This window comes from Bacillus rossius, chromosome 1 (genome assembly GCF_032445375.1).
Source record: "Bacillus rossius redtenbacheri isolate Brsri chromosome 1, Brsri_v3, whole genome shotgun sequence".
In the NCBI taxonomy this organism is placed as follows: domain Eukaryota; kingdom Metazoa; phylum Arthropoda; class Insecta; order Phasmatodea; family Bacillidae; genus Bacillus; species Bacillus rossius.
Window position 1 is genome coordinate 207711446 of NC_086330.1, and position 25844 is coordinate 207737289.

Genomic DNA, 25844 nt, shown 5'->3' on the forward strand with positions numbered 1-25844 from the left:
CCATTTATGCTTAGAAAAATATTTCACTCCCATTGTTTTTTCAAATGCAGTCTTAGAGTTATTTCTTCCTTTCTTAGGTTAACTAAGCGTCCTTCCTGATCGACTATTTGAATGTCGAGCTCCGATATCGATTGAACGGTAACTGGGACATAAATGAGCGTGGTAGGTCGTTCATTTATCTTATATCCCGGAGGTACTATGGGGGAAAATTCATGAATAGTATTGTTTAATTTACCATTCAAGTATGTGTGTCCCACAGCATTGCTTGTAATTCGTTTAACATTAACGGGGAATATATTTACAGGATTTGTCGATTCATGCAGCTCACCTGCTTTGTATACTTGAGAAGAAAATCCAAGCATTTCACCTAATGTATTTTTTCCACTAAAATCCACATGTATATTGTTGCTGAACATTATGCACTGTAAGGTGTTGGGGTTGCCTCGTAATAGAAATGTTGAATCTGCAGGTAGGTTCTGTTTTATGTAAGCTTCCATGTCACTTATTTCATATGCACCTGTTGGTAATTTCATTTCATGATGTTCATTGTTAGCGATGTATCGAAAAACTTGATTATTTTCATCAATGTTCGGTATCGAGTTATATATTGTCAGTTCGATCAATGCCATTGTCCACTCTCCATCCAATTGCAAGGGAGGGAAGTAGTAGGTTCTCATAATCGAGCTCTTCCCAGTTAAAATTAATGTTATTGACATTTTGTCTAGTTTACACTGCGTCTCGCGTTGTGTGTGGTCTCTCTATAAACACTCTGTTGCATATGTGGCTTATGATAACACTAATGTTTCTTATATATTGATACTAAAAATCTTAAGCATAAGTGACCGCAATTCCATGAATGCAACTTTTGTTGCCTGTCATAATTATAGGTTATGTTGCACTTGTTTAAATATCGTATCAGTTCCACTGGTGGAGGCAAGTCTCCGAAGCTATCGTAATATTCAACGTTAGGACCGGTCTTGACATAAGCAGTCCAATGCGTTCCCGGTCCTTTGGATGAGTCTAGATTCAAAATAGCACTTTCATTACGCAATGGTTTCTTAGGTAGCGAATCGCGCATGTATATTTGTCTAAAGTATGGTATTTTCAATTCTTTTATCGCCTTCATTAACTCGAGGTTTGTAAGAGCTCGCTTTGGTAAGTTTTTGATTATCGCTTCCTGCTCCCGCGATTTTTCTTTCTTCTTCTTCCTCTTCGCTTTCCCCCACCACCCGACTGTGGATAGGGGCGTAGATAAAGTCCTGAACCGTTTTTTGCTGCACGTGCTATCGCTTGCATACGTGCCTGACTCCGGACATCGGAAACAGTTTTAGCAACACCCGCAGCTCCACCAATTAAGCTGCCTAATGCAGCGAGTGCTGGAAATATAAATGGTAATAGACCACCCTTCTTCCCCAGGGCTTTCCTGACAGATTTACGGTTTCTCTTCTTTGATGATGATGAAAATCTTAAACCTGCACCAAGCTTACGTTTCACTCTCATAATCTTGTTAACGGTCCACGCGGATACTCTCTGTCCAAATTTAGTTTCGGGAGACTTTCTAATCTTCTCGGCCGTGTCAGCTAATATTTTATCCGCTTTATGTCTTTCAGCCAAGTTATTACTATTCGCATACGCAATATCGTGAAGACGACACGCCTCGTCTAGTGCATTCACACCACGATCACCTCTTGCTAGTCTCTCGGCTATTCTCGTGCCAGGTCCACAGAAATTGTAGCCCGGAAGATGTGCCTCGAATGGTAGCTTATTTATAACAGAATTAACTAAGCCTGAACCTCTCTTCCGTCTCATACAAGACATATCAAGACACTGAGTGGTTTCACTATAAGGATGACTGTTTTATAGTGTTTAGGTTTAGTATTAAGAATGGAGGTTGTTCAACAACAGCTCGCTTTACCAATTTCACTAATTGATGATGATGTGTTTAGTAAAACTGAAGAACGTCATGGATCTCTGTTACCAAATACCATACGGTGTATAGTGTCAGGTCCTTCGAATTCTGGCAAAACTTGTCTTATTCTTTCACTTCTAGAACACCCCAATGGGATACGTTTTGAGAATGTGTATTTATATAGCAAGTCCCTAGAACAACCAAAATATCAACGTTTAGCCCATGTGCTGGAAAATGTCGGGGGAGTGAAATTTTTTAAATTTCGAGAAAATGCTGATGTTTTAGACCCCAGTCAAGCCCTCCCCAACTCTGTGCTAATCTTCGATGATGTTGCTTGTGATAAACAAAGCATTGTTCAAAAGTATTATTCTATGGGGCGACACCACAAGATCGACTGTTTCTACTTGGTACAAACTTATACCCAAACCCGAAAGCAATTAGTGCGAGATAATTGTAATCTAATAATTTTGTTTAAAATGGACGATCTTAATCTAAAACATGTGTTTTCCGACCATGTCGGTACAGATATGAGCTTTGAGAGATTTAAAACTCTTTGCGGTCACTGTTGGAACAGTCCTAATGAGCATGGTTTCATTGTGATAGCTAAAGATTTTCCTCTACATAAAGGGCGTTACAGATGTGGTTTTGATCAGTTTATTGTGATAGGTTCATGAATCATGATGTCAAATTTCGGTGGTGGTGGTCTTAAACGATCGCACGACTCATGCATGACGTTTACTCGTGAAGGGGACTGCGACTTAAGCTGGAAACATTTGAAGAGAGTTGGTGATCATAAACAAGATGGTGATGCTGCTAATAAGAAGTATGTTGACGCAGTAAGCGGGGCTTTTACACATGCTTTGCATTCGATGACTGATGGTATGACACGACAAGTTACAGATATCAACAGATCACTTACTGTAACAAGAGATGTGCAAGTGGGGATTATGGAGTTCTTGCGCAATATGGAGGCTAAAGAACAGCATTTAATTGCTCAATTAAATGAAAGTCTTTCAGGTGTGTCGACAAAGTTGGGTGATATGTGCACCTCGTTGGAGAGCAGGTTAGATTTATTCGCACAAACATTTATAGAGGAACTAAATGATGCACTAAATGCTAACATGGTTGAGATGGTATTGAAAATTAATGCTGGAATTGTACAACAGCTTTCACAAATGAATCGCACTGTTGGTGTTTTGACGATTACTCCTGATGAATATTCTCGCGGTGTGTTGTCTAAGAAACCTTCACCTCCAAAACCAGCACCTGCAAAAACAGCATCTTCAAAACCAGCACCTCCAAAACCAACACCTCCAAAACCAGCACCTCCAAAACCAGCACCTTTAAAACCATCAAGCTCTAGACATGCCTAGATCACTCACGTATTGATGCTAGTTGTATATAAAAGGGTGATATTCTATCGCTAACTCTGCAGTCATGGCTCTTGAGGCTAGTAAGTTGGAGCGCGTCATAGAAAATGTTCGTGCAAAGTATCTACTTGCCAAACGAGCTCGTTTGGAGAGGGATGCAATTAATGAAGAAATATTCAAGTCTGTTAATTCATGTTTGGATAAACTTGGACCTACTACATCGCTCGCACAGTCTATCGATACTGTGAAGCAGGATTCTGCGGAAGAAGCTACTGTGAAACAATGTTTAGAATCAAGCGACAGTGATGACTCGAACGCTATTCCTTTAAAACATCACGGTGTTCCATATGATGATTCTTTAGGTGGAGTGCAGTCTTATTTGCAGAGCTACAGCCTTCGCTCTGGTGATGGAACCTATGGTGTATCTAAACGACATAACCGCTGGTTTTTAGGGGACACGGAAGTATTTTTTCACGATAACAATATGATTCGCGTTAAAGATGAACTAATACAACCTGCTCCTGGTTTATTTGAACTTTTATTTCGCAGAGAGCCGCATACGTACTCGGAATCGGCCCTTAAACAATATGGTAATCTACTAGAGCTTACAAATGCTTATTTTAAAAAGAATGATCCTGCAACAAATCTCTATTAAAGCACGTCACATGCGAAATTTGATATCATTAAGCAACTGTTTCCACATATTGGTTCGCAGCAACGAGGAAGTGGATTGTTACATAAAACATTGGATTTAGGTTGTAAACGAGAGTTCATTTATTGGAATGATCCAAATGAGATAGTAGATCGACTCAGGTTGTTAATGTCCTCGCAGGCTTCTGGCCACACCGGACACAATAACGAAATCCTTTCGATACTTGAAGAGTTACAAGAATCATGATACATTGCAAAATGAGCGACGCACAGCGTGGGATTGCATACGAGCTTCACCGAGGCAAACGTATTATATTTCCTCGCAGAAAGGTTTTAACATATGAACTCCATGATTTACTACAGATTGATTTGGTAGAAATGATACCATACAGTAAAGTGAACAGTGGTTACAAGTACATCCTGACTGCCATAGATGTGTACAGCAAACGTGCTTATGCAGTTCCAGTTAAACAAAAGACAGGTGTGATGGTTACTGCTGCCATGAGAAGTATTTTGAAAGAAGCAGGAAGTTTTAAAAGTATTCAAAGTGATGCGGGAACAGAATTTTATAACTGAACTTTCAGAGCTCTTATGAAAAGAAAAAATATTAATCATTATTCCACTCACAGTGAGATTAAAGCAAGTGTGGTAGAGCGGTTTAATATATCTCTAAAATCGCTGCTTTTTCGCGAGTTTTCAGCTCAAGGAAATTATAAGTGGCTTAAAATTTTACCACAAGTTCTACGTGTCTACAATAACAGATTCCACCGCACCATTGGCATGGCTCCGAATCAAGTGAAGGATGACTCTTTGCTACAAAGTGTTTACAAATATGTAAAGACAATTGACCCTAGAAAACCTAAGGCTCGTGTGGGGGATCATGTACGCGTGTCACGAAACAAGAAAGTTTTTGAAAAGGGGTTTACACCGAATTGGTCTCACGAAGTGTTTAAAGTAACAGCTATGAGGTCCAGCTTTCCGCGTGTGTATAACTTGAGTGATATGGATGGAAATGAAATACAAGGTGTTTTTTATGCTTCAGAAATTCAAATTACAAAATACCCCGATACATACTTGGTAAATAAAATTCATCGAAAGCGTGGTGAAAGATTTCAGGTGTCTTGGAAGGGATTTCCCGATACCGTGAGGACATGGGTAAAGAGAAACGATATGGGAGTTTAAGATTACATATGCACATTTTATTTTACCTTATTGCTTGTTCTCAATCGAAGCATATTCTATGGAATCGTTTGTGTGGGCTGTTGTTGAGATTCTATTCCTGCAATGTATTTATAATGTGTGGACTACTTCCTGAACACGACCCAGCACTCTGCAGCTTGGGATCAACAAGCTGTGACGTCAGCCCGCGCTGGGCGCCTCATTGGAATGTGTAGCGCGACATCGGGGTTGTTGTCATCTTTCCGTCAAGACCCGGGCAACTATAGTCTTCATTCTGTCTCTGACAATTCCATAATGAACATGGCTGCTTTTGAGGAAATTCGCGATTGCATTGAATATGCGCTTCATGCTTGCATCGGCATGAATATAGATGCGATAGTACACCATCTAGAGGTCTCCGCGATCAATTTGTTCGCTGCATTTCCAGAGGAATACGAGTTTCTAACATACCTTTACAACGGTATTATAGCATGCCTTGAAGCTGTAATGGAGGCTCAAGAGCAAGTGGAGCCAGATGATGGAGTGGACAGCGGCTTTGGAGAGAGTGACGGTGAAGCATAATGCTTGCGCCCTTGTTAAACATGGAAAATAGGCCTCTCGGGGAAACTCACCATGTATAAAAAAAAAAGGAGTTAACGCATCTAATGCTGTACCTCCTGAGACATAGTCTCTAAGGTGATGTGGAAAGCAGCATACCACTATAAATTCAAGCACAAGTTTTTTTTTTCAGCTTACACTCCAGAGAATCTTCCGCCACGTCGAGACGAAGAGAATGAGACTACACATCATAGTTATAAATTCACTATCACTAAATAATAATAATGAGCTTACACTATTATTAAATGCATTACAGGAAAGCTAACACTAAAGTATGCCTATAAGAAAAAATTTCTTATGCCTGCTTCTGATGCATATAAAGGAACACATATCATGATCATTCAATATGGTGCACTCTGTGCATGTAAGGGAACAATCTTTTCGGTGCACTCTGTGCATGTATTGGAACGAGTCCTTGGGTGTATCATGTGCTTCCAAGATGGTGGGGCTGTTGAATCCAATATGGCGGAGAATTGTTTAAAGGTTGTAATATTTTTTAAATTTAAATATCGCGCCCTCTGGTAGCAACACTTGTTACTAAATATATCGATTAGCATTCGACCTATCGAATGGTGCTGCGCCCTGGCAGCTGATATATGAAATAAAAGTAAATATATCGATTAGCATTCGACCTATCGAATGGTGCTGCGCCCTGGCAGCTGAAATATGAAATAAAAGTAAATATATCGATTAGCATTCGACCTATCGAATGGTGCTGCGCCCTGGCAGCTGAAATATGAAATAAATATGGCGACGGTGGCGTCATCTGGTTTCGATTATATGAACTAAAAGATGGCGACGGTGGCACACTCTGGTAGCCAACTTGAGAATCAAGATGGCGGCGCCTCTGGCAACTAATTTTTGATTTTGGCGCCATCTGGTAGTCTGTGCTGGAATTAAAGATGGCGGCTGTATAATGATTTTAATTTCAAATGTGGTGCCTTAGGTATGCATTAAGGAAGGCAAAAATACCCTCCCCCCTTTTATCATTAACTTGACATCAGTATGTAGCATATATAGATTATTTATTCCACTATATCCCAACTGGTCTCGTGGTCCTGTGGTTAGCGTCTCTGCTTTCTAACCTCGACATCATCATTGTTTTCACGTCCCATGGATCGAATCCCAGCCTCGGCACTGAAAATATTTTAGTTAAAGGAAAAATAATACCTGCTGCTACCTGGTGGCGACCAACAGAACTATATGACGTCACACAAGATGGCGGCCTCCAGCAGACGAAACAAGATGGCGGCCAGGAAAAATCAAGATGGCGGCCTCCAGCAGACGAAACAAGATGGCGGCCAGAAGAAATCAAGATGGCGGCCTCCAGAAGACGACACAGAATCATGACGTCACGATTCGAAGTTGGTGGAAATTTCTAGAAATACAAAATGGCGGATTTGCGAATTTGCGATTTGCGGATTTGCGGATATGCGGATTTTCGAATTTGCGATTTGCCGATTTGCGGATTTGCCACTGGATTAGCGCATAAAAAATAGATTTGCACATAAAAAAACCCATAAAAAACCATAAAAAATGCGTAAAAAACCATAAAAAATGGGATAATCCCCGGATTACCCCGCTCCCCCCTCTCCTATGTTTCAGAGTCGGCACGCTCTCCCTACTCACAATAATGCCTTGTTTTACCTGCAAGTGTGTTTTATTGAAAAATAAATTATAATTGGTATTTTGAAAAAAAAAAGTTTTATTTCTTGTATTTTAATTTATCGCCTAAGATTGTTTTCTCACACTACAATTTCTAACTAAAATATGCAATAATCGTCACCAAACAAAATAATAAGTAACAAAAAAGCCTTCTCAGCAATCGAGACAGTTTCGGGCTAAATATGATTGAAACCAATTGGAGCCAAATTCAGTTGTAGCTGCTGTAGAGAGTTGGAGCCATTGTAGCCATTGTAGCCAGTTGGAGCTGCTGTAGCCATTGTAGCCGTCGTAGCCATTTGGAGCTGTGGAAGCCAGAGCAATTTGGAAATGTTGATTAAAATCTTTACTCGGACTGGACAGTAGCAGTCGCAACAACGACGAAGACCTTGATGACGTATGTACCATCACCAATTGGAGGTTCTTCAGTTCAGTCTGACCTATCACCTACAACAACAGTAATGCTGACTATCGTCAGTATAGATCATTGTGGAGGTCTACCATCGTCGTTTACATACTAGAGGAGACTTAAACGGGTGCAGTGTCATTAGCAGCAGTAAAACATAACAAGTATCGAAAACGAATATATCGTGGTTCGGATACGCTTGGCCTACAAGGCTGACATTGTAAATGATCTGTTCCAACAGTATGCTGAGAACCGATGAATTAGATCTTTTGGTTCGGGATACTTTGTCTATACCCGAAATGGTACATGAGTAAGCTGAAGGGGTTTCCAAACCTTTTGGTGTGGAGACGCTTGTCATACGGCCTGTCTAGAGAGACTTTTCGTTGTAAGGCCAACTATCCAATTGTCAGAAGGTAAAGAGAGAAATAAAAAATATATTTTTTTTTGTCTAAAATCCCTTTTTTTTTCATCGACCAAGGTTCGAACCGAGGACTGAAATCGATTGATTCAATCGATATATTATTTGGCTAATTTTCTAATATTTTGTCGATTTTTTCTAGATTATTTATTTAATAAGTACAGAATTTCAATATGGTGACCAAACCTACATCTGCGGCTCACTGGAAGCTGATAGATCAGGACAGTAAATATATATTTTTTTGTATTTTTAAATGAATTTAATTAAATTAATTTTTTAACATAAAACTTTATTTGTATTGGTGAAGGATTGAACCAATGACTTAAATCAATCGGGTCAATCATTACATCAATGGGAGATTTTTTTATAATTTTTGGAATAATTTCCGGATATATAGGTTAATAATTACAGAATTACAATATGACGGCTATGATGTCCGAAAAGATGGCGGAAGTGAAAACATTGTTGCAATAAATGCTCCTGCACTCTTGCCAACATAGCGGTAGCGCTCTATAGTAAACGGCTGGACACTAACATGCCTGGTAGCAAGAACTGAAAACAAAGATGGTGGCAGCGCCCTCTAGCATATGGCTGGTGTACTACGTGACACTCGCGCTCCTATTATTGTGAATTGAAAACAAGTATGGCGGCAGTTCCCTCTAACAAATTCTGCTATTTTTATTTCATCATATTGAAAAAAATTACAAGTCCGAATATGCGACATTTTTTATATATATCTTATATAATTCTCAGTCTGTTAAATGTCTCGATGGTCATGTGGTAAAAGGCGTATGTTTCTAATCCAGAGTTCCCAACTGCCATGGTTCGAATCACCTAACTGCCATTGTATACAGTATAAAAAATTAAATTTTATATGTCGATAAGGGTCATAACCTCATTAGTAGGTAATGGAACATCGAACTTATGTACATGAGACAGAGAGTAGCTGACACACACTAGGAAAAAATAGCAGAAACAAAAATGGTAGACATTACATAATCCAAGATGGCGACCTCCAGTAGAAGAAAGAAAAGAAAGATGATAACTTCCGGCAGATAAAAACAAGATAATGGAAAAACCAGATTGCGGCCGTAACGAATTGGGGCATTCGATTTTAAGATGGTGGAAAGTTTCAGAAACATAATGGTAGATTCCAATATGGCGGCGAGATCATAGTCAAGGTCATTCAAGATGGCCGCCGTGATGTCACAATCCAATATGGCGGACTCCAAACACACTACGCACCGACTTCAGTTTCCGGACATACATTTATACACTTCTCATACGGAATGTTAGAAAAAAAGTTTATTTTGAATGCATACTGGCGTGAACTTCTTATTCATTATAAATACTTTTTTTTGTTAAGAATTCTTTAAAAATATATCAAAAGGAGTTTTGTGTGTTTCAAGGGAAAGGACCTACCTACTGTTAATTTCAGCTGGAAAAAAAAAGAGTCAAAATATGACAAAACAACACAAGTGAATAATGTTCAAATTACTAGTTAATAGAGTGTAGCACTATAAGGCAAAAAGCCACAGACTTATATAATGTATGTCTACACATAACATAACCAACCACAGACATTCAATTAAGTAAATGTGTCACAGCATTTTTCTCAAGAAAACAATTAGTAACTCATTTTTGAATCACCTACTTGCACTTGGCAATGAATTAGTGAAAGTGTTAATTCAAAGTCGAGTAAATAGTTATCTGATTGCAAGCAATAGGCCTATAGCTTAAAATTTTCGTCCAAATCACCTAACACAGTTCTTACTTTTAGAGTAAAGTAATTAAGAAAAGGGAATTTTTTTTCATAGAACCATTAAAATACATAATATTAAATTTTTACGTTTATTGTGCGAAATACGGAATAAAAAATAATGTAATCATTAATTGATGAAAAACCGTAAATTGTTAACACTTTACTATAAAAAAGGGGGGGGGGGAAATGCCGTAGTACGTAAATTTCAACTTATTTACTAAGACATTGGAAACTTAAAAGTCTGTAGACATAATACACTGCAATCTTACGTGATGGAAGAGAAAGTCCGCGAGAGATAGTAAAATTTCTGATTTAGACGTAGGGCATAACGCAGGTCACACCGAGCAGATCGACCCGCATTTTCAGCCACATGAGTCACGCGTAAATATGAACTCGATTGAAACTTCTACGAGCCGAAGAAAAGAAACACCTTTTTTCCTAAACTGTTACTAATTCAAAGTAATGATTAATATATAAACGGAAAATACCCCTGCAAAATTTTTATAATATTAGTCAAAAATCGTTATAAATAACTACGGGTAACTCATTTAAAGATATGAATAGGTATATTAAATGAAAATAGTTATCGAATTTTATTTTAAAACTATGAAAATAGGTTACGCAAACAATAAATTAATCACAGTAACAAAGAAAAAATTTGTAATAAAATACATACTTTTAAATTTAAAACCTAATTCCCGTAAAAATACTTCATTATCTCACATCAAGTAATGAGAGTTACTCGGAAATGCACTACGTATAATACAACGACGTAGCGCAAACGCGAAAGCTCAGGTTCGAAATCATCTCATGAATCTTGATATTTTACCACCTATCCAATGACCTAGCAGTCATGTTGGAACCAGCTGTCTGGCCAAACGTTTTCTGCATCCCCAGTAAACATTGCTTGTGCAGTATTGCCCCGGAAATCAACAGGAAAATAGTACCTTGATATAAATTTTATGAAATGGAAAAATTAATTCTTTATGTTCCTCATATATAAAATTTGCAACGCTTTTAATCTAAAAATGTTTTAAAAATATTTAAGAACTACCCTGCGTCTGAACATTAATGTTTCTGCTTTCTCAACATTACGTGATTTCTCACTTATTAAAATTTTAGCGATTATTTTACATACATTCTGTATTTATATTCTCAAGATTATGTTTAACGCTACATTTAAAAAAATGTAAAAATTTTATATTAAATAAATGGCACGAATGTAACCTTCGAGAGAAGAATACCTAATGACGCTACAACGAAAGTAGTACAGATAATACAAGTTCAATTTATATATAAAGATATAGTTTTAAATTTCCGTCAACAGTGACGTCATAGAAACCGGGAAAATTAATTCAATTTTTTTTCTTCTTGGTTTTACTTGTAGTTATTTTAAAACGTGAATTTATCCCAACCCTCATTATGTAATCAACTTAATTTATTATAGCTATACAAAAAAAACTGTTTTACTAACACAAATTAAATCATAATCATTGAAAACAGGAATAAAATAAACGTGTCGTTCAGATGTGGCGAGCAAACCATTAGCTGAAGTCAATTTAGCTCTGTGTGGAACTAACAGCGCCATCTATACAGAGAGAACCAAACTGAACACGAAAGTAACTATTTAGCCACAAGAGTGCAGCTCTGAATGCATGGAGTGCAAACAAAAATATTTCTCTCTACAGTCCTTTCAAAATATCTACGCCTTCTCATTCAAATTCTAAGTAACGTGATTCGGCGTTATGTGTTTCTAAGTTACGTGTTTCTAAGTTATGATCGTTCTAAGTTGTGTGTTTCTAACTTGTGATAGTTCTAAGTTGTGACTTTCTACGTTACGACGTTTCTAAGTTGTGTGGTTCTGCGTTGCGTGTTTCTAAGTTACGTGTTTCTAAGTTATGATCGTTCTAAGTTGTGTGTTTCTAACTTGTGATAGTTCTAAGTTGTGACTTTCTACGTTACGACGTTTCTAAGTTGTGTGGTTCTGCGTTGCGTGTTTCTAAGTTACGTGTTTCTAAGTTACGTGTTTCTAAGTTATGACAGTTCTAAGTTGTGTGTTTCTAAGTTGTGATAGTTCTAAGTTGTGACTTTCTACGTTATGACGTTTCTAAGTTGTGTGGTTCTGCGTTGCGTGTTTCTAAGTTACGTGTTTCTAAGTTATGACAGTTCTAAGTTGTGTGATTCTAAGTTGTGATCGTTCTAAGTTGTGACTTTCTACGTTACGACGTTTCTAAGTTGTGCGGTTCTGCGTTGCGTGTTTCTAAGTTACGTGTTTCTAAGTTATGACAGTTCTAAGTTGTGTGTTTTTCTAAGTTATGATAGTTCTAAGTTGTGACTTTCTACGTTATGACGTTTCTAAGTAGTGTGGTTCTGCGTTGTGTGTTTCTAAGTTGTGTGTTTCTAAGTTATGATATTTCTAAGTTGTGTGTTTCTAAGTTACGTGGATTTTTCCAAGTTTTCTAAGTTATGACAGTTCTAAGTTGTGACTTTCTAAGTTATGTGTGGTTCCCTGTGATATCATTTATTTTTTGCCATAAAACAATTAAGTGCTGTTACAAGTAAGGAAATGAAAGCGAGTTGAAAACGCGCGCGCGCAGCTCGCTCATGGCAGGCTACACTCCGAGGCGGCTCTGGCGTGGCTGCGTGCGTGTTGGGAACAACTGTACAGCGCCATTAAAGTTTTTAAGGGGGGAGGGGAGTCAAGTGGGTCAGGCGCTGCTTGCCACGAAGCGGGACTGCCCTCACCCCCCTCCTAACCCAAAAGTGCTCTGACCCGCGCACAGCCAGCCACTGCTCCTTGCAGTCCGTATGCCGAGGCAAACACTCACAACCAAGCGCGTACAGCTAGTGGCATGGGAATACTGTCACTATTCAATAACTGATAGGTATTATTGTAGAAGTGATAAATTGTAAAATGGGGAGTGATGCCATACTAGAGGAAGTGATACAAGGTTAAGGGAAGTTTTAGGTGTAAATTGAAAGATTTTCAAGCATTATTCTTCAGTTCTACTACCAAGTTATAAAATATTTAATATGAGGTTGTATTACACGGTAAGAGTTTCTTACAGATCACTTTTAGATATAAATTAACTTTTATTGGAATGTGAAAGAATGATTATAATTTTTTTATTAATAAAAGTTTGCTGTTATTTATTTGCTACATAACTTCCGTTAATTTCTTGTTACGTATTGCGAAGCAATGCGGTCTAAACGTCAGCTGTTAATGCTTACTTGTTAAGTTTTTAATCAATAAAAAAATTATACTTTTATTAGAATGTTGCTAAACATAAACTGATCGTTGCGTCAATGTTCTCTCGTATGTGCTCGTGTCAACAATGGATTTTCTTTTCAGTAAAGATGTTATTCGTGTGAAAAATAAAATCAAACAAAAAAGTTCCCCAAGACAATTTGAATGTTGAGAAGTAATGACAAAGAGATTGTTCCATAATATTAAATATTCTTCAATAATAAAAATTGAAATATAGATAATGGTGATGAAGACATCATATAATTATATAACTTGATGAGTGACTTGTAGAATTGGAATCTTAGTTAAAATACATAAACTGCAGTATATAAATAGTTTATCAGTTATCGTGTTGAGATAATTTTAAGTGAGACTAGTCTTGAGATATTTTCGCTTTTAGAGCTGAACCGGTTATAAACTACTTCTTAATACTAAATTTCTTGAAACAAATAACATGTATTTCCATCTCATGTGAAATTAGATTCCCAGATAAGGTTTCGTATTTAGCTTTACAACATTCGTAGTTGAGCAGCCTAGCATAACATTAATAATATTAAAATGTCTAATGTTCTTTATTCCATCAGTGTAACTATATGTTAAATTTTTAAATATGATACCTATATATTTACAAATTTGTTATTTCTATCTTTAAGAGTGCTACTACTGTTGTCAACTAGATAGGTGGCGTCTGTAGTTCACGCCTAGCATGTAGAACTATTCTCCTCCATACCACTCTTCTACCGGTCCTCTATACATCCTGCTTGCTCAGTACATGAGATACTACACACCCACGACTGAGTCCAGAGCTTTCCCTGTGACTACGCTGAGTTCACCTGAATCTCCTTGCTAGACCATGCATAGGGGAGGTAGCCATGGCGCCAAACAAAGCTCACGATGCATGCTTCGCTTTTCTGCATGGTATGAAAACCAGGGCCAATTGGCGTATAGACTTAGTTCTGAGACGTTTGTAATCCCTAACATAATCTGGATCCCTACCATGCATAACTCCTTAAAATTTATTATTTTAAGTTATGACTACATAATTAAAAAAATACACTGTAAATTAAACATGTTTATCGGTGCCTTAAACCGTTGCCGAATTCAAGTACACAGTTAATTACTTGTCCTTGTGGCATCAAAGGACTGTTTTGGATATTTACATTGGCTCTACATACAGTATAAGTCAGCTAAAAAAATTTTTAATAAATAAATTTAAGCCTAGAAATTTTTTTATATCAAAATAGTAAAATAGTACACTCAATAGTAAACACACAAATCTATTAGCCTACAAAAAAATAAAAATTTTCCATTAATATCTTTAATAACAGTTGTTATATGTGCATGCAATTGTTTAATATTCCGTTTAAACGTTTTAAATCTTTAAAGTATCAAATAAAACCTGACGCCAACATAAATAAGTTTTCTTGCCAATATAACTACATATTGACTATATTGACTTTATAGAATAGTTATATGTTTAATTGTAAGTTACGTTAGTGAATGGTTTTGAAAGTTTATTTTCCGTCAACTATGACTAAGAGAGATAAATAAATCTAAAAGCTACTTGTTTAACACAAATATATAGATAATTCTATGTTGTTGCATTTTATAACCTAAAACGAAATTCACTTCAGAGTTTGGGGAATCAAGTCATATTTATTACAACTCCTCATTCATAAGAAATTGAAATAATAGCGTAAACACTTAAGAGCATTAATTCGCAACTTGCACGAAAATGTAAAATAAAAGGAAAGCATGCTAAATTATTATTCTAAGCATTCCGAAATGATTTGAACAAATGCAAAAGTATTTGTTATTCATACTTTTAATTAGGTCTGCATATGAAATTTAACAATTTAACATCGCATCTATAAAATGAAATAAATATTACACCCAGGGAAATATAGTTTTAATTATACATTCTAACATCGTTTAATTACTCAACAGAAAATGCCATACCCTAATCTGTTAACTAAGTATTTTGGTTTTATTTATATCATATTAATACACAAATAGGTTCGGGTTGTTGTTTCTATGATGGTTACTTACTTGACTATAGTAAAATAGCGAAAAAACTTTAAATACAAAGTACTTTTTCCATTATTCTGAAGACGATATACCTAAATTAACAAGGGTACATTTTTAAAAATATGCAACCTATTTTATATTTTAGCAAATACAATTTTATGCACACAAAAATAAATGTTCGTCGTTTTTCTTACTGTAGCTAAAAAAAATAATAATACTTTATTGAATGCATAATTTGTTCATGATATGTTTTCCAACATTGTTAGCACATAGGTAAACGTAATATTATGTACTGAAAAAAAAACTGTGGTTAATTGACTGGTCATGTTATTACTTTTGATCGCTATTTGAAGCTAGTAATAGCAAAAATATTAAGTATATTTTCAAGAAATACTAAGTATTATAGCCGTTATCGTGGTGCGACTTTTAGAAACTTTTTATATATATATTTTTTTTGTTTTATTGTCCATAGACCCCAAAACCATCGTCAATTCAAAAGTGTATATACATATATATCACAATTTTCTGTAAACGATAACTCTCTTAATTTATCACAAATCACTTTCGAACTTGTACACAAACTTAAAATCAAGTAGTGGAAAATCTCGGTCTAGTTCGTTAATGGGCAATATCCGACAAATGGGGTACAAATGTGTTAGGTTTATTGAAAGACAGAAAAATCGCTGTAACTCCCATAGTATGGAAAATATCACATCTATTTGAACGTTTTATAACTCGTAGGAGTAATACCTTTGTCTGAATAATTTTTTGATACGATCTACAATAACTGCAAGCGGTTTCAAAAAAATGGTTGGAGGATAAAAATAAATCATCTCTTTCGTATGCAAAACATTGAATTTTTACGGATATTTTATATATCTTGCATTTTTTATCGAAACCTTTCGGTTGAAACAATTTTTGATTAGACGTACCATTGATGCTAGGGGATGAAAAATTAAAGGATAGAATTTTAAAAAAAATCCTTACCCTTGTAGTGGGTACACTATAATATCCGTTCATATTGTTTTGAAATTTTAAAATTTTTACACAACATTATTTTCTGATACAATTTTTTATAATACAAACCATTACGGTAAGGGGGGGGGGGGGAAATAACAAGGGTTAAAAGACAAAATGTCATTACTTTTTTATATATATACTACGAAATACATTATAATTTATTGTTTAACGCCTAAACTTTATGTACAACCTTTGGCTGAAACAATTTTTGATAAAACTAATTAAACCGTAAAAACAGGAGTTTAAATTTAAAAAAAAGCTTTCTTAGTACAAAATTTGTTGGAATTTATTAATCACTATCTTATTGTTACTTACACCGTCGTCAAATATATTTATAGGATAACGTATTTGTGCAAGGGAAAAAAATTGTTTTTGAAGATCAGAAATAATTGTATTACAACCTTAGTAGGCATATTACAATTTTTTTTAAGACATTAAGTACTGGATGCATTAAGTTAAAAATAGTCTAAATATTTTCGCCTCATGGAATATGAGAAAATGTTTAATTGATCTTTTTTAATATTGGCGAACGTATTGGATGTTATGTGGCTACATTAAGTTCTTAAAATGTTCTAGGAGTTTATAGAAGTTTCCAAAATATTTGCACAATAAATATGTAGGCCTACTACAAAATCTACCTACGCCTGCATTCTGTGCCATAAGGGATTTTTTTACAAATACGAAAGTTTGTGAGTGTTAGTTACTCAATCACACCCGAACCACTGAATGGGTTTGTATAACATTTGGCATACAGGTAACTCATAACCTGGATTAACACATAGGCCACATATTACTAAAAATTCCATCCACAATGAAGTGATAAAGGGTTTGATTATTTTTTATAAAAGAAAATCATGTCATATACATACAAACAGCAAGTGTATGTCATTTATCTATATCCACCAACTGGTCATATAGTTAAGGTCGGGAAACTTCCTATCCTTCTTCTTGGTGAGACTCGTCCACTTAGTGGATCTCGCAGTGGGCAGCAACTAACGGTGCTAACAGTTTAGTTTTGAATTGCATGAAGAGATGGTGTTGCCTTAAATTTTAAACGCGCTATCATATGATGCATTAAAACGTTACTGCCTAAAATTTTATGTAGAGATTTGTTCCTGCCCGTTTTCATAAACCAAATAAATACCTTCATCTAGGAAAAAAGAAGGTTCCTGTAGGATAGTATTATCACTTAACTCCTTAACATCATAGACCAGGAAGTTGGTTATATATATACACACATATATATATATATATATATATATATATATATATGTGTGTGTGTGTGTGTGTGTGTGTGAAACTAGATAACGCTGACAATCCTTAAAACTGGCAGTTAAATTAATTCAGGAATTTTTCTATGATCTTAATATTGTATTTTCGGATAGGTTTGTGTTCTCTCTTTCTTTAACAATCTACTAAGTATGTGTTTTGGATTGATCTGATTTTGTTATTTATCGATTTGGTTGTAGGTTATAGGTAAATATTTTTAGTAGCTTTAGTAGCTTGAATTAAATTTTAACTTGACTCGCAAACGCAAGTCGAATCTTTTGCAGAGCTCACAAAAAGCTCGAGCTATAAAGATATCCAGATTAGGTCGTGTCGCTTAGTTGCAGCAGTGAAAATTGAGCGAGTGGAATGAATGCAAAATGTCACACAAGCGTGCGATTGAGGCGCTTGATCGCAGCTTGCAAGACTTCCGCGGCAACCGAATGTTGATGGGTGAAGTGATCATCTTGCTCGCAGGCGACTTTCAGCAGATGCTACCGGTCATAGAGCGAGGAACAACGGCAGATGAGACTAACGCAAGTCTTAAGACTTCAAGGTTGTGGGCTAGAGTGGAAAGGTTGCACCTCACAACGAACATGAGAGTCCATCTCTACAACGACCAAGAGTTTGGACTCATCACTCTAAAACTTCTCGAGATCTGTAAAAGTTCGCATGGCAATGGATTTAGAAGGCATTATTCATTTTGAAGACATTTTCTGCATGTTGTGAGATTGGAAGAAAACCTAATTGCTAAAGTTTTTTGAAGCTAACAAAAACATAAGCAACGATGGCTGTTTATGTGAATGAGCGATCACGGCGATTATGAATAAATCTGTGGGAAATATAATTAAATATTTTATTGATCATGTACCCGATCAGGTGATCATCTAAACATCTGTTTACATAGTGATGACATATTATGACACAACTACATAACCTGTTGAGTTTTTAAACTCATTAGAGTTATCAGGGGTGCCATCCGTAAGTTGTAGCTGAAGGTCGGTGTGCCTGTCATACTTATGCATAACCTGGATGCACCAATGTTGTGCAACGGCACTATGTTATGCATCAAAGATCTGAAAAGGCACATTGTGCAGGGCCACCATTATCAGCGGAGGAGCCAAAGGAGAGATGGTATTGATACGACGTATTTCTATTTTCCCTACAAATTTATCTTTCCTGTCCAAACGCTTACAATTCCCTTTTGAAATTGTCATTTTCAATTTATATTAACAAAATTCCAGGACAAACACTAAAATTGGCATGAATACACCAGGGCACCCCATGGTTTTGGCACGGAAAGCTCTATGTTGGCTGCTCGCAGGTCATTGGGTGAACAGTCTCTCATATGTGACAACTTTGTCCTACACTCGACCTTCTCAAAACTTCTCACTCCGGTTTTCTCCTAAAAGCAAACATTCGTAAGAACATACAAATCTATTTTAGTACTTATGACTTACATCCCTAGAATTGTAAGTGTGAACGAATGGTAGTAAGGGCACGACACAATCCGCGAGTGTGAGTATTTCAGTTTTGTTTCCTAATCCCAGAGCATTGCGTGCAAGACGGTAGGATTTACGTAGTAGCTTTTCCCCTCCATTTAAATGGGAAATAATTTGTAATGGGTTACGTACAAAGTAGCAAGAAACATTCGGTATCTAATTAATGGTTTTTTTATTATGTTAAATCTAAGGTGATATTACGTTGTCGCATCGGCAGGCGCGGATACAGACTTTCGTTCAGCATGAGATAATTATTATAAAAGTTTGTTTTTCTTCAGAAAATTCGTTGTAGTTTTGTGATTAGTGTTTATGGAACTAAAAGTTTATTCATTATTATTTATATCACTGGTTAATGAAATATTAATTGAAGAATGTTTATTTTATTAAATTACGAGGAAACAAAAATAGATATAAAAAATTTAATAAAAGGTTAAGAGCAGATAATAAGTTTAGTAAAAAAAATATATTCTTGCCTCCACAGCACAATTCTTTGTGCTGTCTTATTATTTGAAAAATAGAGTTTTTGTCGACGCCGGCCTCGCCTCACAATGCTCGGCATTTATTATTAAAATAATATATAACCTATATTAATTTTAAAAAATCCAAACTTATTTTCATATTTAAAAAAAATATAATGCGATTTAATAATGCTTTTTAACCAATATTTCATATGTTTAGGCGATTGTTGTGCATAATGGAACATTTTCTATAGAAAGTCATTTATTTTGATACAGTAAGAATGGTTAAATAATTTCTTTCGGGAAAGTTTTACTGCTTTAAACTTTTAAATAAAATATAGCTATTTATTTAAATAAGATATATATTTAAATTTCCTATGAAGTTAATATTTTTATTCCTCTGCAGCTATTATTTATTAAACACTATTAACGTTTATTTAAATAAATTTGTCAATGCTAATGATTTTAGTGGTTACAGATTAAAAACATATTTACACATTTCATTTAGGTATTCACACTATCCTAACGGAAGCAACGAAACTATCACTGTACTAATAATTCGTAATTGCAAAACAATATTGGCATAAAATTTTGACACATTAAAAATGTATTACACAACAATACCACGACTTAAATCACATGATCCGACTGATCAACACGTGAAACTTTGTAAACTTAACCAGTCGATTACACTCTCAGTATCTATTTGGAGGGGGAGGGGTGTGACAAACGACCTCATCATGCTGTTGTGTGTGGATTACGGCCGAGGGACAAGAGTTTCGCCCGAGAGAGTGACAGCGCGAATGTCTCAGACAGAATAACATGAAATATTAACTTGTCTCCAAGTTGAAATTCACATCTGCACTGTGAAATTTGCTAAGAGATTAATTATTAAATTGTAAAAAGCCGGTTAATTTATCTTTCAGCTCAGGCGCTATAAACAAAATACTGCAACTTAACAACAAATAAAGATACTAAATTTATTTTTTAGGCGAATACAAACACCTAGTAATAATAAAATTAAAATTGCTAGAACTATTTTTTCACCATCCCAAAAATGTAATCATATATTCTATATGAAATGATATATTTGTAAAATTTATATTATAACATGTATGTACGGCTTTTGGTAAAAATATTTTAAAATTGGGAATTGCCCTTTGGGACTTACAAAGATTAAAAATATTGTAAATTCTTCCAGCAAACAGTAAGAATTTCGGCCGACGCTCGAAAGAGGCGGAGAAATAACACCTCGATAAGGATCCACGCCAGTGCACCGCCTCCTGCGCGTGCTGTGGCGCCAGTACGATGGCCAGCGCGCATGCGTCCCAGTGGAGAAAAGTGTACGGTAAGTAGTCCAGTCTCGCAACTTATGGTTAGAATGGGTAGTTCGTATGTAAACGTCCAGGTTCAAAGAAGCAAAACTCATCACCTGATCTATACGTGAAGCACACAATTACTAGTCTGATTAATTCAATCTGACTTCTTATGCAATTTTTCAGAGGAATAAATAAAACAGATATTTTATAGAATTGAAATGAAGAAACGCCTTGCTATCAGGTTATGTTTTAGTTCGTAACAAAGTAATTTATAAAAATCATTTAACTTACCGACATCGTTCGCAGTAACGCACGTGGCACTCACAAGCAAATACAACACGCACACACTACACGACACGCACCGCCGAGTCTGGCCCATGCTTCTTCAACATTATACAACACTAGCACACCCCGTGACGTCATAGAGACTTCCAAAGAGCACGCCCCACGGTCGAGCAGCCAGACGCGACCGTGCTAGTCGGGCAGCTGGCAGCAACTGGCGAGACCGTCTCGCCAGCAGCTGCCAGAGAACAACTTGTGGACACGTTGCTATGGAGACCACGATAATTGCTAGCACCGCTTCAGTCTTCCGCTCCTCGGGAACACTCGGCAATACTCGGTTGACTCAAGTTCCCGATTTCTTACAATAAATTTCTTACAAATGAAACCGTGGTGAAGTCAGGCTGTACAGCTTAGTAGTTATAGCGCGCGGCGGATAACCAACTAAATGAACATAGATCAAAACTTGTCAGTTAATCGCACGGTAAAAATAAATAAAAAAAACATGACGCTTATAAACGTGTGCACACACCCGAACAATTCCGAACGTCGCTCAGTGCGCTCGGCCAACATCGTTAACACAAATGGGCGTCGAGCAGGCGGCGCAATTGAGAGCGCTCTAGCGGCCGCGCTGGAAGTTTCTCTGTGGTGTTATCGAGCGGGGTACAGCTAAATAAATGCACTATAGCAAATTCTTTCACAGTATATCATAGATCTGAAATAAAGATGTAGAAACATATGGTGGTTTATTTACATTTCAACTCTTGAAATACGTAGGTAGGGATCAGCTGGGTTCACCACACGATAGTAGCTGGAGTGGGGAAGAGGACAGGAGTGCCAAATCTCACCCGCGCGACTGTGTGGTCGGTCTAGTAGGCTGTGTGGTGATAACCCACGACTAGCAGCTTCTCGGAGCAAGCAGGCTATTTCGGGTTCAACACGAAGTAATACAAATAAATATTTCTTAATAAAAAATTATTTTTTGACGAGCACACTGATCATCCTCATAACAAAAAATTACTGTATACAAGACAACTGCCCGACCAATTATTTATAGCATCATTAGGTATACCATTGGTCACAATTTTGAATGATTTACGCCTATTATAGGGTCATATTCAATATGTCTTACAATAACTATGTATAAGGTTAAAGTCTGACAAGATCGCGTCAAGTAATGTACCAATCGATTTGGTGATTGGCACTATAATATGATCTTTTGGAAAACCAGAGTCGCAAAATAATAATATAAATAGATTTAGCTACCTACTATAGCAGACAAAAAACTATACAAAGTTGAACTCTATGGAAAAGGTGCAATTTCATTTTTATAAAACGTAAAACTTAAGATGACAAAAGGTAATATATTGTAAATAGCTTTATAAAGAAATCGAGCAGATGTAATTATAACAATAAATACGAAAACAATAATAAGACTCTAGAAACTAATATCGGTCGGTAGACAGCCACTTGGAATGAATAAAATATTATGAGAGGAAAACAGATAATGGGTACGGTATGGGTTTAAAAATCACCTCTGCAGAAACAAGAAATAAATAACTAGCAAAAATGGATGCAAGAAAAGTGGCTTATTTACATTATATTTTCCTGTGCTAATGGCGCTTATATATTTAACCGGTGAGACGGCGATTGTGGCCATGCCCGCCATCATGAAAATCCGTCCGATATCAGAATACTGAATACCGCCTTCTTGTTTTCGTCTGCAGGATGTCACCATCTTTGTTTATGCGGTTTATTCTGAAATGGCGCCTGTAACGCTGTGTCTCATGCATGTAAGGTTCCATTACATTCCAATGTTGTTATTACACTAATAAACATGTAAACTTTTTTTATACGAAATTAATCGGAAGCGTGGTTATTCGAAACATCATCGGTCGGACCTTTGGTACGTAAAACTTACACCTTTACTACATTTCCATCGAGGGATTAACCAGATTAAGAATTAAAACACATTTTTGACTTGAATTTTTTAAAAAAATGAAGGAATAACAGAATCACCTATTGTCACCTATTGGAGGCCTAACCACCAGCTTTGTTTTAATTACTTGCTACTAGGAACGTTGGTGTAGCATAATGCACACGAGTAGTGTGTAAATGGGGCTACGGGCCCTGGCTTCTGGCTGTGGCGCCGTGAGCCGTGGAGCCTGCCGATTGCTCTGACGTCACGGCGGCCATCTTGAACCATAAATACCTCAAAATTCCTCAAAAATGACTCAAAAATTCTCGTTTTGAGGAAAATTTTCCCGTTTTCGAGGGGAAAATTCCCGTTTCGAGGGAAAATTTCCCGTTTTAGTCCTTAAAAATACCAGCAGCTAGAAATGTCCATATTGAGGCTTAAGCATCCATGTATACAGCCTCCGATACTCCTCTGACGTCATCATGGATTATGACGTCACCGTTGAAATTTCCGTTACGGCCGCCATCTTGAACATATTTTTATTTATTATCCAAATTTAATTTTAAAAAATTAAAAATTTATAAAAAAATATTAAATTAATAAAATTTTAATAAAAATATTTAAAAAAATACTTTTACGACATGGAGCTTGGAGTCCTCGGTTCAACCACGTTAAGGGCAAAAAAATAAAAATGATAACCGTACCTTCCTCCAAGGAAGCTGCTGGCAGTTTGAATCCCCCCACCACTTATGTCAAAGTATATATATCGTCACCTAATATGACATCATGTCCGACATCTTGAAAATCCGTAATTTTAACGCGAGAAAATCGGGAATTTTTTTTTAAATCATTAAAAAAATTAATTAATCTAATTGAATAATAAAAATTTAATAAAATATTACTTAAAAACCAATGTTGCACTCATTGTTACAGTCGCACATCTTGGATTATATAAATGTTGCATGTTTCGTTACGCCCGCTAACTTGGTTGAGTATGATGTCAACGTTACACTCTACGTTACGACCGCCAAATTGGATCCTATTGATGTTACCTGTTTCGTTAAGGCCGCCATCTTGAAAATCCGTAATTTCAATGCTAGAAATTCCGAAAAAATTCCAAAAAAAAACATTTTAAAAATCGCCTACTTTAAATGTTTAGTTTTTTAAACGATTTCGGTCCTCGGCTTGATTTACGGTGAGAGTAAACCAGTAATTTATAAATATTTTAAAAAAACTCTCAATAAAAATTAATAATAACATCTTACACCACACCCAACATTTTGAATTATGTCACCACTGTATCAATTTTCGTTATGGGCACCATCTTGAAAATCTTCATTTATTATCCGAATTTAATGAAAAAAAGTTCAAAATTCATCAAAAAATTAACTTATTAGAATACTGATTGATTAGATCGATTCCCGTCCTTGGTTCAAAACCGTTAAGAGCAACAAATAAAAAATAAACATATCCTTCCTCCACAGAAGCTACCTAGACTGACATCACACCACCAATACCAAGGTATATATCGTCAACTGGTATGTCATGTCCGCAACCATGTCTTAGTCCGCTGGAGGCCGCCATCTTGTTTTCGTCTGCTAGTGTGCTAGCACCATGTTAGTATAATTTTCTGTTCACCATAAATTTGACCTTCACTGTTGGCATTGAACTTTGACCTTGACTTTGAACTTTGTACTTAAACTTTAACTTTAACCTTGACCTTGAAATTTCACCTTAAAATTTTACCTTGACCTTGTAATTTGACTTTAACTTTGAAATTTAACCTTGACTTGGTGACCATCATAGATATGATATTTTGTGTTTAGTACTTGCTACCAGGAACGATAGTTAACATATATTAGCCACTAGAGGATATTGCCACTATCTTGTTTTCATCTGCTGGAGGACTCCATCTTGTGTGTACTTGTCTGATAAAGTACATTACCATCAAACTTGTTTCAGTTTTACCTGCTAGAGTGCAGTTATCATTTATTATTACTTAGGTGCCTGCCATCTTGAAATTTGGGTGACATTTTGGTAATTTGTAATTATTTAGCTAGAAATTCGGGAAAAATACAAAATTAATCAAAAAATTCACTCATTAAAGTAATGATTGATTATATCGATTCATGTTCTTGGTTTGATCCTTGGACGATGCAAAAAAAAATAATTTTATGTAAAAATAATAATTTCAATTAATCATGATGAAAGTTCTTAAAGTGACTTAAAATCATCTACTACCATCATCCTATAAACCATTACGACCACCATCTTAGATATTTATATATATTGACTTATAAATTCGGGAAAAATTTCAAAATTCACCGAAAAAATCACACATTACTTTACATATTGAATCGATACTTGGTTAGATCTATGGATGAAGCTAAAATAAATTTAATTTAAATACCAGAAAAGTTTCAGGTTCGAGGAATTTAACAACGCAAGTTCTGTTACAAATGTAATATTAATTACATAATTTCTATTCTACTACATGATCACTTGCGAAAGTTAACAATTTCCTAAACATTTAGTTCCGCATCGGTGTGAAATGACTAATTCTAAGCTCCAATCGGTTTATACTAGACAGAGTCCAACCAGAACCTTTACAGACATAGTACTCCTCTTCTTGACTGAGTTTCTGGATACTTTGTTTAACAGTTTGCTTCACATCGTCAGAACTGGAAAATACTGCAGCCGAAGTCTTGAATGCACACTTCTTCACTTTGCCATCGAACGGATATGGCTTTCCATATATACAGTCCAACCCCAAGTTATACTTCAAAGCTCGGTTTGTTGCTACGTCATCAGTAAGCTGATTCATTATGTTCTGTCTAATATCGTCAAGAAAAT

The 25844-nt window shown here is 36.0% G+C and overlaps 1 protein-coding gene across 2 annotated transcripts in view; it reads right to left on the reverse strand.

Annotated features, from left to right (window-relative positions):
* Positions 1-21644, reverse strand: part of LOC134527257 (uncharacterized) — a 360812-nt gene extending 339168 nt beyond the window's left edge. Inside the window, exon 1 of one of the 2 annotated variants that reach the window (XM_063359778.1) lies at positions 21086-21644. In XM_063359778.1, the coding sequence (XP_063215848.1) occupies positions 21086-21173 (88 nt within the window). In that variant the 5' untranslated portion in view covers positions 21174-21644. The remainder of the gene's footprint in view (positions 1-21085) is intronic. The other variant, XM_063359779.1, reaches the window with a different exon arrangement.
* Between the last annotated feature and the right edge of the window lie 4200 nt (positions 21645-25844).